At 44.9% G+C, this 18491-nt stretch overlaps 1 protein-coding gene across 4 annotated transcripts in view; it reads right to left on the reverse strand.

Moving 5' to 3' along the window:
* Positions 1–18491, reverse strand: part of spata6l (spermatogenesis associated 6 like) — an 83693-nt gene that overhangs the window by 60969 nt on the left and 4233 nt on the right. For all 4 annotated transcript variants that reach the window (XM_033017816.1, XM_033017818.1, XM_033017817.1 and 1 more), the window contains exons 3-5: positions 16052–16189; positions 11966–12017; positions 9646–9687 (exon numbers count right to left, since the gene is read on the reverse strand). In XM_033017816.1, coding sequence (XP_032873707.1) covers positions 9646–9687; positions 11966–12017; positions 16052–16189 — 232 coding nt within the window. The remainder of the gene's footprint in view (positions 1–9645; positions 9688–11965; positions 12018–16051; positions 16190–18491) is intronic.

Consider the following 18491-nt stretch of genomic DNA (forward strand, 5'->3'; position numbering starts at 1 on the left):
ACACGGGTGGTGATGTGGGTGAGGCACGGTTGTCTGTGGCAGTGACGCCGGGAAAGCTGTGTAACTCTGAGGCTTTGGAGTCGCTTCCCTTGCGGTTGTCTCATTTGACTGGAAGTCAGCGGGGTGACCTGCTTGCTTTGGTGGAGTCATATGGGTCACTGTTCTCGGATGTGCCTTCTCAGACGTCTGTGCTGCAGCATGACATTGGCGTGGCCGGTGCTGCGCCAATTAAACAGCATCCGTATCGGGTCAACCCTGACAAGTGCCAGAGTATGAAGAATAAGAACCGGCGGTTAATGAGCTGGAGTTTGCAGCTGCAAGACTACAACCTGGAGGTCAGGCATATCCGTGGCAAGGATAATGTCTTGGCTGACGCCTTGTCGCGCAAGTAGTGTTTTAGCTCCTGAATAGTTTCTGGGATTTGGTGGTGTTTTTTCTCTCTTCTTCCGAAACTTATTCAGTATCTTTGGGTGGGGGTGTTAGGCGCTCCCCCCCCTGGTGAATGCTATGTACTTACCTTTCTCTGTTTCTCTCCCGAGCACAGGCCTCGTGGCTGTGAATCTGGAATCAAGGGGTTAAAAGGCTCCTGTACCCGATGGGCCAAGCTGCGTCAGGTGACGGGTGACTCATCTGAAGCTCAAATACCAGTTCCCAGGATTCTCTCTCTTCTTCGTAGACCCTGACCTGTGAGCAGTCTGCTGGTGTGAGCTGCAGAAGGCCTGGCCACATGGCATAGAACTTTGTGTACTTTCACCATTCCTTGTTAACAAATATTGAATTGGGACGGATAAGGGCTGACCTTAGTGTTTTCGTGTATTTTGTTTTGGGGTTATATCTCTTTAGGCAGGTTTCAGAGTCTCTGGTTCGACGGTCCATTACGTGGCTGGCTGGAGCACTGTTTAATTGTTTGTCAGTTCATCCATATCCCTGACTGGGTTGTTTAAAATCAGGTTTGGTTTTTGTGTTCCATTGAATAATTAAAAGATTTTTGAACTTGAACCTGGTTTTTGAATTATGTTATGCGGCTCTGAAGTACCTGCATTCGGGAGTCGTAACAACAGTCAGCACCCATATTCAGGATCAATTCCAGGTCTCTGGCACTTTTAGGCAGCAACGTTATGGTCAATGTACTGCCCCATAGCCTTGAACTTAATTAAAACATACAGTAGCTGTAAAGGGGAACATAGCGTCACTTGGAGATTTAAAACTGAAAATGGATATTTTCATTTTTTTAGTAACCAAAGTTATCAACATATAATGTTTTATGTGTTGGAAAACAATATATAGTGGCACAGCTGGTAGACGCTGCCTCACACGCCAGAGATCTGTGTTCGATCCTGTCCTCGGGAACTGTCTGCTGTTGAATTTGCACATTCTCCCTGCAAGCGTGTGGGTTTCCTCCCACATCCCAAAGACGCATTGGCTTTGTAGGTTAACTTGGCTCTGTAAAATTGCCCCTTATGTGTAGTGAGTGGGTGAGGAAAGTGGGATAACAAAACCTGTCTGAATGGATGGACAAAAATGCTGGAGAAACTCAGCGGTTGAGGCAGCATCTATGGAGCGAAGGAAATACGCGACGTTTCAGGTCGAGACCCTTCTTCAGACTGATGTGAGGGTGGGGGGAGTGGGGGGGGACGCGAAGAAGAAAGGATGAGGCGGAGACAGTGGGCTGAGGGAGAGCTGGGAAGGGGAGGAGAAAGCAGGGACTACCTGAAATTGAAGAAGTCAATGTTCATACCGTTGGGGTGCAAACTGCCCAAGTGAAATATGAGGTGCTGCTCCTCCAATTTACGGTGGGCCTCACTCTGGCAATGGAAGAGGCCCAGGACAGAAAGGTCAGATTCAGAATGGGAGGGGGAGTTGAAGTGCTGAGCCACCGGGAAGTCAGGTTGGTTATTGTGAACTGAGCGGAGGTGTTGGGCGAAGCGATCGCCAAGCCTGCGCTTGGTCTCACCGCAGCTGATCATATGCTGAATAATCCAACACCATTTTTGTTTGGAAGTGGAAAGAAATAATAGAAATTGCATTCATGCAACGTGTAAAAAGAGTTGAGATACTGTATTATAATTTTGCTGCATGTCATTGTGGTATATATCATGTTTTGATTGGTGAATATGTTTAGTTTGTGACTTTATTTGAAGCAGAAATAATATGTGAATGCTTCATTGAGCATAATTCCGGCTGGTAACTACGCACTTCGTCCGAGCACATTATCGCGCCAGTCATGCAAGCCATCTTAAATGACCACCTAAACTTTAATTTGGCAACCTAAAAAGCTGCCAAGGTTGCCCGGCTGACAACAGAGGAAAAAAAAATGAGAGCCCTTCAAGGTGTATAATATTTTTGACATTGTCATAGCATATGTAAGAAGGCCTGTCACACCACACTGTAGTCTCTAAACAACCCTTCAGTAATTTTCCTTGCCCTCCATTTCAGAATAATATTGTTTTAAGCTGATAACTCGACACTAGCACTGGCAATAAATAATAAATGTGCAGCTTTCCAGCTCATCTCGTTGGTCACGCTCTGCTGCAAATAGGTGTCAATCTGGTGGACTCTTCCATCTTCCTCTAGTCGTGGGGGTGGGGGGTTGGGAGGGGCCTCACAAGTGGAACAGCCTAGGGTCTCTTTTCATTTAAATCCGGCACTGATGAAGGCCAATATGCCATTCGCTTTCTTCACTGCCTGCTGTACCTGCATGTTTACTGATGAACAAGGACCCCCAGATCCCATTGTACTTCCCCTTTTCCCAACTTGACACCATTTAGATAATAATCTACCTTCCTGTTTTTGCTACCAAAGTGGATAACCTCACATTTATCCACATTAAACTGCATCTGCCGTGCATCTGTCCACTCACCCAACCTGTCCAAGTCACCCCACATTCTCATAGCATCCTCTTCAGTTAACACTGCCACCCAGCTTGTGTCATCTGCAAATTTGCTAATGTTATTGTAATCCCTTCAACTAAATCATTACTATATATTGTAAATAGCTGCGGGCCCAGCACCGAGCCTTGCGGTACCCCACTAGTCACTGCCTTCCATTCTGAAAGGGACCCGTAAATCCCTACTCTTTGTTTCCTTTCTGCCAACCAATTTTCTATCCATGTCAGCACTCTACCCCCAATACCATGTGCCCTAATTTTGCCCACTGATCTTCTATGTGGGACTTTATCAAATGCATTCTGAAAGTCCAGGTACACCACATCCACTGGCTCTCCATTGACTAATCCCCAAAAGATTAGTCAAGCATGTTTTCCCCTTCGTAAATCCATGCTGACTCGGACCGATCCTGTTACTGCTATCCAAATATGCCGCTATTTCATCTTTTATAATTGACTCCAGCATCTTCCCCACCACCGATGTCAGGCTTACTGGTCTATAATTCCCTGTTTTCTCTCTCCTGCCTTTCTTAAAAAGTGGGATAACATTAGCTACCCTCCAATGCACAGGAATTGATCCTGAATCTATAGAACATTGGAAAATGATCACCAATGCGTCCACAATTTCTAGAGCCACTTCCTTAAGTACCCTGGGATGCAGACCATCAGGCCCTGGGGATTTATCAGCCTTCAGTCCCATCACCCAACACCATTTCCTGCCGAATGTGGATTTCCTTCAGTTCCTCCGTCACCCCAGATCCTCTGGCCACTAGTACATCAGGAAGATTGTTTGTGTCCCCCTTAGTGAATTTGCATTTGTCCTAGGAAAATAGTGGGACTTTTCACTTATTTGCTAAATGAACCAGTTATTTGTCATGCAGGAAGAAATTGGAAGATATTAGCTATTGATTTGTTTCTGGAGTGTAGGAGGCTGAGGGGAGACCTGGTAGAAGTATATAAAATTAGGAGAGATCTGGATAAACAGAACCTCTTTGCCAGGGTGGAAATGACAATGTCTGGAGGGCCTAACTTTAGGGAGGGGCAAAATTTAACGAAGAGGCGTGGGACAAGTTTTTGCAGAGTGGTGGGTGTGTGGAACGCACTGCTAGAAGTGATGGTGGAGGCAGATACGAGTGGCATTTAAGAGGATTTTAGATAAGCACAAGGATATGCTTGGACATGGACCATGTGCAGGCAGAGAAGATTAGTTTAACCCGACACCATGTTCGGTAAGGACATTGTGGGCTGAAGGGCCTGTTCCTATGATTTGTATTCTGTTCTCTAAATCATGATTTGAGCAAAACATAATCCCATAAAATGTAACAAAAAGTAAATGGTGAGAACATCTTTACAATCCTGTACACATGTTGGAGATCAAATACAACCTGGGTGACTGCTTTGTAGGATACCTCGGACCAGTTAAGCATGATAGTGAACTCCTGCTTACATTTTATTTTGTTTCTATATCTCAATCCAATTCTGATTCTCCTATATTCACCCTTCTACAATTTTCTTGTGAAGGGCAATGCAAGAATGATGAATGGCACCTAATCTTTGGACTGGATATGTCACTGCTTTCCAATTCAGCTATGCTAGATCACACTATTGGCAAGCTGGCAGTTCTGCAAGCTGCCTGGTAATTTCAGTTTGTGCAAGCATATTCTGAACTTTGAATATGCTGGGTCAGCTGCTGGTTCACCACATCTCTCACTTTGCCATGTGGTTACCAGTAAATCTGGGGGATTTCATAACATACCAAGCTGAGGGACCAGATACACTTTGTTTCTGACTTCCAGCTTTGCATCACCTGCAGCTGAGGATCAAGCAAGGTCCCATGAATGGCATCAACGAACTTCTGTAATAGAAGCCGAGTAGTTTGTGTTTTTTGAAATGTTTAAATTAATACCATTATTTTAGGTAATTTCCATAACTCACATTTAATTGGATTAATATAAATAAAAACAGTAAGAATCATTTAAAATTACATTAAACATGTAAATTACTTAAAATATTAATATTTAAGTGAAGGTAGGCAAAATTGCTGGAGAAACACAGCGGGTGAGGCAGCATCTATGGAGAGAAGGAATGGGCGTCGTTTCGGTCGAGACCCTTCTTCAGACTGTTCAGTATTCAACAGCATCTGCAGTTCTTTCTTAAACATTTCTTCTACTCCACTGCAAAATCTCCTCAAGGTATGTCTACTTCGAAGAAGTTCTCCTCCTCTCTCTGAACCTTCTCTCCATAGATGTTGCCTCACCCGCTGAGATTCTCCAGCATGTCTACCTTCGACTTTTCCAGCATCTGCAGTTCTTTCATAAATATTTAAGAGCTTTGATTTTATTGTTGTAAATATGCTTCTTTTTAATTATTCCTAAATGTCTCCCATCGTTGGAGACATTTAGAAACAACGCAAAAGACCACTGACTGCAGAGGTTCATAATTGGCTGTGGGGTCGGAAGAAGGTCTTGACCCGAAACGTCACCCATTCCTTCTCTCTAAAGCTGCCTGTCCCGCTAAGTTACTCCAGCTTTTTGTGTCTATCATCCTAATTTGTCACCCGTGGACATCTCTATTTTTGGCAGCAACATTGTGAGGATGTCAGTAGCTGTGCAGCTGGTAAAGGCAAGAGGGATTGGAGAGGCTAAAGCAGGGGAAGCTTCGGCTGGGTCCAATGTGATCTGGCTTACTGAATTCAACAATCTCAGATGTTAACATTTTCTCATTTGATTTAGCTCCACAGTACTTTCCTTTGATAATTTCAGATAATGATCATGCTGTTTTCATTAAAAATTATACATTGACATATTGTTAGCTTTGTAGCGGGAACTTGCAGGAGTCCAGCCAAAAGCTAAGCGGACAGGAGTTGTGTGCACGAGACGTGTTTATTCTCTCCAATAAAGCTCCCTGCTCCTCAAGGTCACGGGCATTGCCCGGCTTAAATACCACTTCAGATTCCAACCCCGTGACTAGCACCTCCCACACTGAGACGCCGCCCTCCAGAGCCGAGGGTTCGTTGTGCCCGTGGCTTGCCACCAGGTGCCGTCACATGACCCCCCCGCCCCCCAGAACCAGAGCAACCAAACCAGACGGGATGCCGAATGAGGCGGCTAGAACACGTAGATACCACCCCACGCCCCAGGGGTTTTTTGGTTCGAAAGAATCTCCAGGAGCCCGCGACGGGGCGGTTGAGCCACCTGGACTGGCTCGCTCAGGTCCAAGTGGGCCTGTTTCAAACGAGTCACGGACACAGTTTCACTCCGGCATCCCATGTCCAAATCAAATGTAGTAGGCCCGTCATACAGGCGCTGCAAGGGCAACCTGTGGGAGTCATGGCGAAGAAAGACGGGCAGCCCATCAGCTGCAGAGGCACATGGAAAGGGGCCACTCCATGATGCGACATTGGGACGGGAGACAGGGCACGGACCCTCTCCCGCAAGCGGATCAGCTCTGATGACGGCGGTTCCCAAGACCCATCAGCAGCAGGGACAAATTCCCTGGGGACGGAGAGCGGAGCACCATACACCAACTCCGTGGAGGACGATGACAGATCCTCCTTGGGGGCCGATCGAATGTCCAACAGGACCCATGGCAACTCGTCCATCCACCCAGGGCTCGTTAGACGAGCATTCAGGGCAGCCTTCAGACAGCGGTGGAACCGCTCCACCACCCATTTGACTGGGGATGGTACGCTGTCGCGTGGTGGAGCTGCGTCCCCAACAGGCGGGCCATGGCAGACCATAGTTCAGACGTGAACTGGGCGCCCCGGTAGGACGTGATGTAAAGTGGAATCCCAAAGCGGGCAATCCAAGTTTCAACGAGGGCATGAGCGCACGACTGGGTTGAAGTGTCAGTGAGCAGGACGGCCTCCGGGTAAAATGGTCGACCACCGTAAGCAGGTGCAAATCACGCCGGGATGCAGGCAGTGGCCCCACGATGTCCACGTGTACATGATCGAACCGCCGGCGTGGCACTGCGAAGTCTTGAACTGCCGCCCAGACGTGTCGATGCACCTTCGATGTCTGGCACGGGATGCACGCCCGGGCCCAGTGACCGAACAGTAATCTATTCATGAGGCCGGGTTAAGCACACCTGCGATTGCCGGAAGGGACAAGGTATCCGCCACAAGGTTGCATTTCCCGGCGAAGTGTCGGATGCCCATTGTATACTCTGAAATAGCCGCCAGCTGGCGCTGCTGGTCCGTGAAGGTTACGAACGTACGGCCCGCGAGGAAGTACCGGAAGTGCCGCACTGCGAGGTGTAAGGCGAGCAGCTCCTGGTCGAAAGCGCTAAGGTGACGTCTAAAGAAGGCGAGAGGCCGCCAACGGCCTTTAACCGACTGTTCCAAAACACCGCCGACCGCAGAGTCCGAGGCATCCACTGTAAGGGCTGTGGGGGCGTCGGCAGACAGATGCACGAGCATCGTCGCCCGAGCCAAGGCCTCCTTTGCCCCTTCAAATGCCGCCATAGCAACAGTGTCCCACTGTATCTCCCATTGCTTGCCTGTCAGCAACTTGAAAAGTGGCCGCAAAAGTTTTGAAGCCGCCAGAATGAACTGGTGGTAAAATGTGACCATCCCTACGAATTCCCGGCGGCCACGTACAGTAGCAGGCCACGGGAACTGGCGGATTGCCTCAACTCTGTCCAGCGCAGTAGAGCGCAAGGAAATCTTCTTGAAATTTGACGCGTGGACGAGATGTTGGCCCCTCACGTCCACGAGGAGTGACTGCGCCCGCAAGAAATCTGCGCCCAGCAGCGGCTGGGCCACATCCGCAATGATGAATGGCCAGGTGGAATGGCATGCACCTAATATGATGGGAACCATGCGGATGCAATATGTGCAGATTAAACTGCCATTCGCAGCAGTTAACGGGGGGCCCCTCTTACCAGCATGAATGTCCAGTCTAGATGGAACCTGAGCCCTTGTCCCAGACGTACAGGCAATGGATCCTGCCAGCCACCGTGGTGACTATCGGCGGTCTGCAATGGCGTTTCCTGGAAATGAACACGGCTGGCGGCATTAGCGGGCCGCTGAACCCTATCATTGGTGGTAAAAACACCACATTCATTTACCTGGATCCTGCTCAACCATCCTCCTCTCCTATGCCACTTGTCTTGTCTGTGGCTCTCGTGGGCGTGGCCCTCTTGTGGGCGTGGTCTTGGGTCACTGGGCCTTCCAGGGCACTGAATCGATCCGGTCCAGCGATTCCGGGGATTCCAGCGACTCCAGGGATTCCAGCATTCCCACTTGCTGCTGGTCAGATTGCCACAGCTCGTCAGCATGTGCCGCTAACTGGATCGGATCGTCAAAGGTCTCTCCGGAGAGCTGCCTGTGGATGTCACGCAGCAACTGCTGCAGGTAGGTAAATTCAATCAGCGGGCAGGGCAGATGGTCGCCCATGAGCATGTGCATCTCGTTCATTAGGACCGAGGGACTCTGGTCGCCGAGCCCGCCCATGTTGAGGACCCGACAGGAGCGCGGAATACGGCTCAGCCCGTAGATCCGGAGCAGCAGCTCCTTGAGGCTTGTGTAATTAACCGCCACCGGTGGATTATCCAGGTAAGGAACGACCCGACCGGCCGTCTGCTGGTCAAGAGCGCTTACCACATCATCGTAGCGGGTCTCGTCGGCCGTTACGCCGCGGATTTAGATTTGTGACTCAGCCTGTCGGAACCAACTGCGAGGTCCAAAATGTAGGCAGCTTCAGGGAGACCATGTTGAGTTTGGCCTCGTGGGCCTTGCAGGCGGCAGCAGCAGAATACTTTTTTGTTTCAAATTTTCCTTCCAGGATTACACTCCTGGGCGTCTGGGTCACCAGTGTAGCAGGGACACGCAGTAGTCCAGCCAAAAACTAAGCGGACAGGAGTTGTGTGCACGAGACGTGCTTATTCTCTCCAATTCAGCTCCCTCTACTCCCTCAAGGTCATGAGCATTGCCTGGCCTTAAATAGCACATCAGATACCACCCCCATGACTAGCGCCTCCCACACCGAGACGCCGCTCTCTAGAGACGAGGGTTCGTTATGCGCGTGGCTTGCCACCAGGTGCCGCCACACCTTATCCTTTCTTTCTTAACTTTCACAGCAAAGCCCTTTTGCTACTTGATCTCAACCTGCCTTCCACCCGAGTGGAGCCTTTCCACTGAGTTCCTATCTACACTTATTTTTTTGTGGAGAACTTCTTTAACTTTTATCAACCATGAAAGACCATTCAGCTGAAATATCAACTCACACTTTGTTAAAAATATTTCCCCAGTTTGTCGGAACTAATTCTAGCCGTTTTTGTTTTATTTCAGTTTTACTACATCTATGTTATTTTGCTCCTCACCTCTTTCTTGACTTTAATCTTTAAGTGCTGCACTACTGATCTAATCAATTCACATTGTTAACTGCAACAGCTTTAAGCTCTTGAATTTCCTCCATACAGATCTTCACTACACCTCCTTTTTCAGACATTCCTCTTTGACAAAGTTTTCAATAGCTAATCCTAATGCTTACACAGCAGGCTAGTTGTAAATTTTGTGAGATAATGTTCCTGCATTGGGATACTTTAAAAGAGCTAAATATATGCAAGTTGTTCCAAGTTTCATGAGCTCAAGTCCCATCAGTAAATTGTTAGTCATCAGTCATGCAAAAAAATGTCAACTATTCATTAATGTATCTGCATTTGCACTGTGGCTAAAAAGAATTGAAATCTGTGCAAACTACATCTGCTCTTTAAAATAAAAACTTGAAATATTGCTGTACTTCAATGAATAATAATACCTGAAGGAGTGAACTGGACCAATTCAAATTTTGTATCATCACCTGAAAGAAAATGAAATATCATTAGCAAAGTTTTAAAAGTTGTGGAGATAAATATTTTAAATTAAAAAGCACAAGGATATTTATTTGTCTTCATAACTGCAAAACTAATAAATGTTCCTATTTATGTTACCACTTGCCTAGCAATTCCTATATACCTTTAGTGCTGTGATATTAGGTAATTTTCAGAGTAAATTTTCTATTGTAGCGAGTTAAACCATGTCACACTGTAAATTCAATTAGGCATTTTCATTTACAAATCACTCTTGAATTGATTATATGATTTGCACAAACATGCACATGGAATGACACCATCTATATAGAAATCCACTCCTCTGTACATTTGGTACATTATTTTCCCGACTTTTTAATTAAAATTGTTGACCAATCTGAACTTTTTTTTAAAAATCTGACCGCTGCCCAGCTGCTGACGTTACAATAACAGTAACACTTTTACATCTTCTGGTAGAAATTTCCTTATGATTTCAAAAATCCAATCCTCTATAAATTTGGTCAGTTATTTCCCGAGATATTTACTAAAAATCATAACCAAACTGACATATAAAAAAAATATTAAGGTTGCCCTGCTGACCTCACAATTACCTTCCTCGTGCCCCCCCCCCCACCCCCCCGTCGCTCGGGATTAATGCAGCTGCTGTCAATTCGCATGTGCAATATTCCACGAGGTACATTAGCCCACCCACCTCAAAAGGCGCAGAAAGAACGAGAAAGTTCTGCAGCAAAGACCCTACAGCTCCGCTATAGGATCTTTGTTCTGCAGATCGCGAGGTCAGCGGCGCTCACGAGCTGAAAAGGTTTTCTCGCTGCCCATGCAGCTTGTGAAGCCATGCCCCTCCCATCGCCCACCCGCTCACTCAGCTTTCCAGAGAGTAAAGCCGGTTCTGCCTCTCTCCGCTTTTAGCAGCCCACTCACTCGGCCGGCCCCCCCCCCCCCCCCCTCGTGTCCCCTCCACCCCTCCCTCCCCTCTCCACCCGTCACAGGGGTTGAGCTCCTCTCCGTGTCCGCGGCCTGACTGTCTGTAACGCTGGCGGAAGCGACGTTCGGCCGGTCCTCCACTGCTTTTGGCAGTTCTCAACAATGAGCCTATATCTCACTATAGGATCTTTGGTCCTTGGATCGCTCCGGGCTCACTCGAGCCCCCGTGATCTCTCTCTCCCCTCTCTCCCCCCTCCCTACCCTAAACCCCACTCCACACCCTTCCCTCCACCCCTCCCCCTCCTCCCCATCGCCTCCCCTCCCCCATCTCACTCCCCCCTCTCCCTCTCTCCCCCCCCCTCTCCCTCCCCTAAACCCCCCTCACCCACCCTCCCCTCCACCCCCCTCTCCCTCTGTCTCTTGCCCCCTCTCACTGTCTCTCTCCCTTCCCTCACTGTCTACCCCCCCTCCCTCGACACGCCTGCGAGTTGGGGGCTATGCGTCAGTGCAAAGGGCGGTTATGGGGTAAAAGGGGCAAATTAATAATATTAATATAATATCAAGGGGGATAGTTAGCATGTGTGCGGGGGGTAGTTAGTGTGTGTGATGCCGCATGTCACCGCGCCCCCCGCAACCGCGTGTTGGGGGAACAGACTCAACGGGTCTGCACTTGGTGTAGTATACTTATAAAACTCTGATCTGATCTTTCGTTTGTTCGCTTGTGAATCACATCTTCTCCAAAACCGTCGCACTAATGGTAAAAATTTTACATATTCCAGTAGAGATTTACCTCATGTCGAAAATCGCCTCATCTGAAAATTTGATTAATTATTTGTTCACCAATCTGAGATCTTTTTAAAATCCAATGTGCTGAAGTGAGCTGAATGACATCACAATGCCTCTGCTCCTCGCGGCAAGCAATTTTCAACGCGCTGACTGCTGGGCACTGCCTTCTCCCCCCTCCTCCCTCCCCCCCCACTCCCCACCCACCCTCTCGCCCCCCATCCACTCTCCTCCCTCCCATCTCTTCCCCCATCCCCCCCACTCTCCCCCTCTACATCCACCCCCAGTCCCTCCCCACTACCCCCTCTCCACCCCTAGTCCCTTCCCTCCACCCCCCTCTACGCTCCATCCCCCCTCTACCCCTCTTGTCAACAAGGCAAATTTTTAAAAGAGCTTACTGAAATCAATATATTAACTTGCAATGGTTAGCAGCGAACTAAATGTTAAAATACAATAGTTTTTGCAAGTACTTCTTACTGCCAACAATAAGGGTTGTCTGACTAACATTTTGGTAAGAGGTTATGAGCATACAATAAAATAATTATTGATTTTTATACATACATTCTAAAAAAGCAGCCACATCAGCAGGATCAATAATATCTTTCCCAAACACCTGTTGAAGCGAACATAGATAGATGAAATTGCGGCATACAAATTGTAAATAAACACATGATAAAAACAACATTGTAAAACCAAAGCACTAGAAGCAATATGTGGTAAAGATTGCCAAAATCACATGGAACTAAGAGCTTATGTGGATCTAAATGAATTATCCTAATGCAGTTGCATATAACTTGTAGGACTTTATGCACAAGTTTTGTGGGAGTTGCCAACCATACCTGGAGTCAATCAAACATATATTCAGGGTTCTGAAAGCCAAATCAAAATGGACTTAACATAAGCAATTTCGTCACCACCTACCCAGATCAGGAATAGTGACCGAACCCAACATGAAGAAATTGTACCTCTTGTCCCTGTATTCCAGGTCTCTAGATATTAGCCCAGTAACATAATCACTATACTATGTTACCCTACTCATCCACCATTGTTCATCACCCAAACCTTCATTTCATTTAATGCATCAAACTTACAGCTACCTTCACTTAATCGATTGTATCCATCAGACAAATACCTAATCTTTACTCTCTTGTGGATCCATTTTATCACTTGTGGAAGAGCATAAAATGCTGGGATAATGTAAAGGACTAGAGGTGTGCCGGCCCACTGTTGGAAAGAACCTCTTAATGATCTGACACATCTGTGCTCCTCTAACTAAATAATAGTGATATGAAGCTCAGACAGCCTACATGGAAGATAAGAACAAGTTTTTCATATGCATATATGGTGATATGTATTTGTCAATGTCTGAACAATGGGAAGAATGAATGCAAATATCAAGCTTACACCCTTGTTAAATTTAGATTATTCTTTTCTTTCATCTTCCAGGTTCTTTACTTATTCAGCAAATGTCGAAGGATATCCATGCGGAAAATTCCTCAGAAGGCAACATTGTTTCTGAATTTGCACCAGCATAGGATTTGTAATTATTCACCACAGAAATAACTGATAATTTAATATATAATTAAATTATATTGGGTATAAATGCAGGAATAGCAAGATGGATTCAGCAGTGGCTGAATGGGAAAAGCCAGAGGGTAATGGTGGATGGCTGTTTGTCGGGTTGGAGGCAGGTGACTAGTGGGGTGCCTCAGGGATCTGTGTTGGGTCCTTTGTTGTTTGTCATGTACATCAATGATCTGGATGAAGGGGTGGTAAATTGGATTAGTAAGTATGCAGATGATACCAAGATAGGGGGTGTTGTGGATAATGAAGAGGATTTCCAAAGTCTACAGAGTGATTTAGGCCATTTGGAAAAATGGGCTGAAAGATGGCAGATGGAGTTTAATGCTGATAAATGTGAGGTGTTACACCTTGGCAGGACAAATCAAAATAGGACGTACATGATAAATGGTAGGGAATTGAAGAATACAGTTGAACAGAGGGATCTGGGAATAACCGTGCATAGTTCCTTGAAGGTGGAATCTCATATAGATAGGGTGGTAAAGAAAGCTTTTGGTATGCTAGCCTTTATAAATCAGAGCATTGAATATAGAAGCTGGGATGTAATGTTAAAATTGTACAAGGCATTGGTGAGACCAAATCTGGAGTATGGTGTACAATTTTGGTCACCCAATTATAGGAAGGATGTCAACAAAATAGAGAGAGTACAGAGGAGATTTACTAGAATGTTGCCTGGGTTTCAACAACTAAGTTACAGAGATAGGTTGAATAAGTTAGGTCTTTATTCTCTGGAGCGCAGAAGGTTAAGGGGGGACTTGATAGAGGTCTTTAAAATGATGAGAGGGATAGACAGAGTTGATGTGAGCAAGCTTTTCCCTTTGAGAATAGGGAAGATTCAAACAAGAGGACATGACTTCAGAATTAAGGGACAGAAGTTTAGGGGTAACATGAGGGGGAACTTCTTTACTCAGAGAGTGGTAGCGGTGTGGAATGAGCTTCCAGTGGAAGTGGTGGCGGCAGGTTCGTTGGTATAATTTAAGAATAAATTGGATAGGCATATGGATGAGAAGGGAATGGAGGGTTATGGTATGAGTGCAGGCAGGTGGGACTAAGGGGAAAAAAATTGTTCGGCGCGGACTTGTAGGGCCGAGATGGCCTGTTTCCGTGCTGTAATTGTTATATGTTATATGGTTATATGGTTAATAGACTCATTTGGGCAGCTGGTTGGATTGTAACCTGGTAATTCAAAACTGAGTAGTGATCCAATTTATCATATCTTCCTTGTTTAGCCAGTAGCTATAATAACATTAAATAGTATTAGAAGGATAATCATATTATTCAATAAGGTCATGGTTGCACCATTTTCTTATTATAATCACATATCCTTCCCTTAATATCTAAAAAGCTATCAATCTATATGTTGAATAGACTCAGTAACAGAGCACTCATGCCTTTAGGTAGAGATTCACAATCACCTGCCCATTATTTTGAGGTGATCTCGAGTTATAGATGCCCTCGCCCAAGGAAACTGCAACCCTTCATCTACCTTCAAGTTCCTTGAATTTTTTTTTTTTTTTATAAGATCCCCCCTCATTTTTCTAAAATTAAGAGTATGGGCCTAATTTAGTTAAGCTTGCCTTGAATGCCAAAAATGCTGCACTTTCTCTGCTCCACAATTCCTTTGATGTTGAGACTAGACCCGTTCACACTTTTCCATGGCAAGGTATCTCTACTGTATTCAGTTGTTGCAATAAAAACCAACATGCTGTGTCTGTTGAACCTCCATACCAACCTTAAGTAATTAGTGTTCAAGGATAACATTCAAGCACAGTGATATATTGCAAATAAAGTTTGCATTTGTACTGGAGAGGTACCAGGTAAGAACCATCTACTTCCCTTTACATTTGATGGCATTATCATCGATGAGTCCCAGACCATTAACATACGAGGTCACCACAGACTAAAAGCTCAACTGGACCAGCCATATAATATCCATGCCTGTAAGCCAGAAGTTTAGGCATTCTAGGGTGAGCATCTCAAATCCTGACACAGCAAAACCTTTCAACCAACTTAAGGCAGAAATGCGGAGAATGGAGTATTCTCCATTTGCCTGAATGGCAGCTCCAAAAACTCTCCAAAAGCTCATCATCCAACACAATGCAGCCTACTTAAGTATCAACTCATCCATCGCCTCTGCATAACTGTCACAGCGTGTACCATCCACGAGGTGCACTGCAGTTTCTCCATTGGGTTACTCAATCCAATGGAAACACAACCACTTGCAGAATTCCCTCCAATTTGCATACCATCCTGATTTGCAACTGTACTCCTGGTCTATCTTAGTCACTAGAGTCTACACAGTGAAACTCCATACCCATTAACACTCCGAGAGCAGCTTTATCTGAAGAACTTCAGCAGTTCACCAAGGGACCTTACTGCTACCTTCCCAAGAGCAATTCAGGATGGGAAAGTAAATGGCCAATAATCCCCAGATCTTAAAAAAGGGGGAAAAAAACCCTGTTGTTTAACAGATTTATTTTAATCTTCTGCTGCTTAAAAAAATCTTTGCCTCTCTACATTTTCTACTGGTGGATAACCTTGAATCTGTCCACATTACGATCCACACATTGTAAGGCTAATTTACATTCGCCAACTAATATAGCTTCAGATGTCACGATAGAAGTGGGTTCTGAGGCAGCAACACCATCTGTTGTGCACCCATATTGCCTTTATCTTATCGCACTCTTGCATCAACTTTTTTCTGTTTCTTTGTATATTTGTTAGCTGTCTTCTTCTGCTTCTCAATTCTCTTCCATCATGTTCCATCTTCTCTTGTCCCTTTCCTTTTCCGTCTCCCTCCACTTCACCAGTTTCTGTTATTACTTCCTTTCTTCTCTTCCCCTATTCTTTAATGCCTTTCATGCTCCCAATCTATATCTCCATTTCATCGGTCCCATTAACATTTACAGCCACTTAGTCTTGGTGAAATCAAACCCCCTTTTCCAATAACACTTCACAACCCTAATCTTATTTTTGGTCTTTTACAATATGCTACTAAATTTAAATTCAAGTCTTTTAACCTACTGACAGTAGTTACTTAAAAAATAACTACTTGGCTAAACTCACCTTTTCAAATTGCAGTTTTTCATGAATAAGCAAAGGGAAAACTGGAATAACACATTTTGTTTTCCAGCGCTGACCAAGGATATAAATACAGAGGTACACATCATCTTTCCTTGGTAATATCACACCTGGACAGGTTATCTGAATTAATGGGAGGGGAAGGTGGGGCAAGGGGAAGGTGGGGCAAGGGGAAGTGGGGGGTGGAAAAAAAAGATTACATTTTACTTAGTACATCAAATACTAATTTAATTATCCTTGTTATTCATGTCTAGTCATTCTAATATTTTGAAAATTACAGAATCTACAAGATTAGCCGTTTTTGATATTGAAAGCCATCTGCAAACCTATAGACATACACCTTCACACATTTTGTAATATGAGAATCCCTATAAAGAGACCATTTGTTTTGTGAGACCACACCTGGAGTATTGCGTACAGTTTTGGTCTCCAAATCTGAGGAAGGACATTATAGCCATAGAGGGAGTGCAGAGAAGGTTCACCAGACTGATTCCTGGGATGTCAGGACTTTCATATGAAGAAAGACTGGATAGACTTGGCTTATACTCGCTATAATTTAGGAGATTGAGAGGGGATCTTATAGAAACGTACAAAATTCTTATGGGGTTGGACAGGCTAGATGCAGGAAGATTGTTCCCGATGTTGGGGAAGTCCAGGACAAGGGGTCACAGCTTAAGTAAAGGGGGAAATCCTTTAGGACCGAGATGAGAAGAAACTTTTTCACACAGAGAGTGGTGAATCTCTGGAACTCTCTGCCACAGAGGGTAGTTGAGGCCAGTTCATTGGCTATATTTAAGAGGGAGTTAGATGTGGCCCTTGTGGCTAAAGGGATCAGGGGGTATGGAGAGAAGGCAGGTACGGGATACTGAGTTGGATGATCAGCCATGATCATATTGAATGGCGGTGCAGGCTCGAAGGGCCGAATGGCCTACTCCTGCACCTATTTTCTATGTATCTATGTATCAGCAGTAGCAAAGTAGGCCTGCCCTTTCTGTACTTGTGTCCTCCACAATTAAGTAATGACCTCCTAAGTCCCAGCATGACAAACAGCATGTGCATTAACAAAACAATGCACAACTGGATGCCTGGATTCTTCATGCTATAATATTTATTTAATGTTATCTCCCTTTCGACTTTTCACTTTCCTGGTGGCACGTATGCAGTTGGTTCCAGCAACTTGGAACTGCTGTCACAGTTTTTGCATTACTTCCAGAATTCTGGTAAAGTTCATATATATTAAAGAAAACTAGCAGATACAAGATATAGACCTATTGACAATATAGTATTAACTATTTGATTTATCTATTTGTATACAAATGTCTTTGAGCCATTTTAACATATGAAATAACACTTGCATGACTTAAGGGGAAGTGTATGTGGTACCTTCTATCCATATTTGATTGGATGATTTCAATACCCTGTTTTGTCTTTATCTAAATATGATTAAAGTAGGATTACCATTCTTTTCCTCTGGAAAATGAGTGTTTTTATTCTTCTGTAGCCAATCATATTATTTATAATCAGAGATGGATGATATTGAAGGATCGTAATTCTTTCATAGAAAAAAACATGGATTTATAAGAAGGGCTTATTAAAAAAATCTTGTATGTTATATAGGGAGGTTTCACGGTAGACGGTCACGACCCATGACCCGTACTGTTGCTACGCTACTCCAAATGGATTACACGCGATGAACTGCAGGTAAGCACTTACCATTGTTTCCAGCGTAGCGGGCCCGTTAAAACCCGCTGAAATTGTCAATTTTTGCGCTGTATATGATTATGGAAATCGGGATAAGTGTGAGAGACATTTAGCATTCTTCAGAATTCCAAAAGTGAGGAGAAATGACGGTAGATAGAAACGAGAGCTGAAGGGGACAACAGCCAGAGTGCTTGGCGAACATTGGCCGTTTGCTCACTGCATTTCATCAAGTAATGAAATTGTGTTATTTGTGTTTTTTCTTGATTCCTTTGGCATCTAAAAAGTTTCAGAAGTGATAAATCTGGCTGTAAATTTTTTAAATCGCCCATGGTTCTCGTGGGTTTTTACATACAAAACGAAAACGCATCTGAAGAAAAATTTACAGCCAGATTGATCACTTCTGAGAATTTTTAGATACCAAAGGAATCAAGAAAAAACACAAATAATGCCTTACTTGATGAAATGCAGTGAGCAAACGCGATAATTCCCAATATTTTAAATGTTTACCAAGCACTTTAGCTGCTGTAGTCCCTTCAGTTCTCGCTTCTCTATACCTTCATTTCGCTTCACTTTTGGAATTCTGAAGTTGGGTACATGTCTCTCACACTTAACCCGACCCACAATTTTTTTCAGCGGAAGAATTCAACATTTTGGCGGTTTTTAACAGGTAGGAAAGTACGCGTTTCTAGCATTAATAACATATACCGGAAGTGACGGTTGTCTT

Source organism: Amblyraja radiata, chromosome 3 (assembly GCF_010909765.2).
Source record: "Amblyraja radiata isolate CabotCenter1 chromosome 3, sAmbRad1.1.pri, whole genome shotgun sequence".
In the NCBI taxonomy this organism is placed as follows: domain Eukaryota; kingdom Metazoa; phylum Chordata; class Chondrichthyes; order Rajiformes; family Rajidae; genus Amblyraja; species Amblyraja radiata.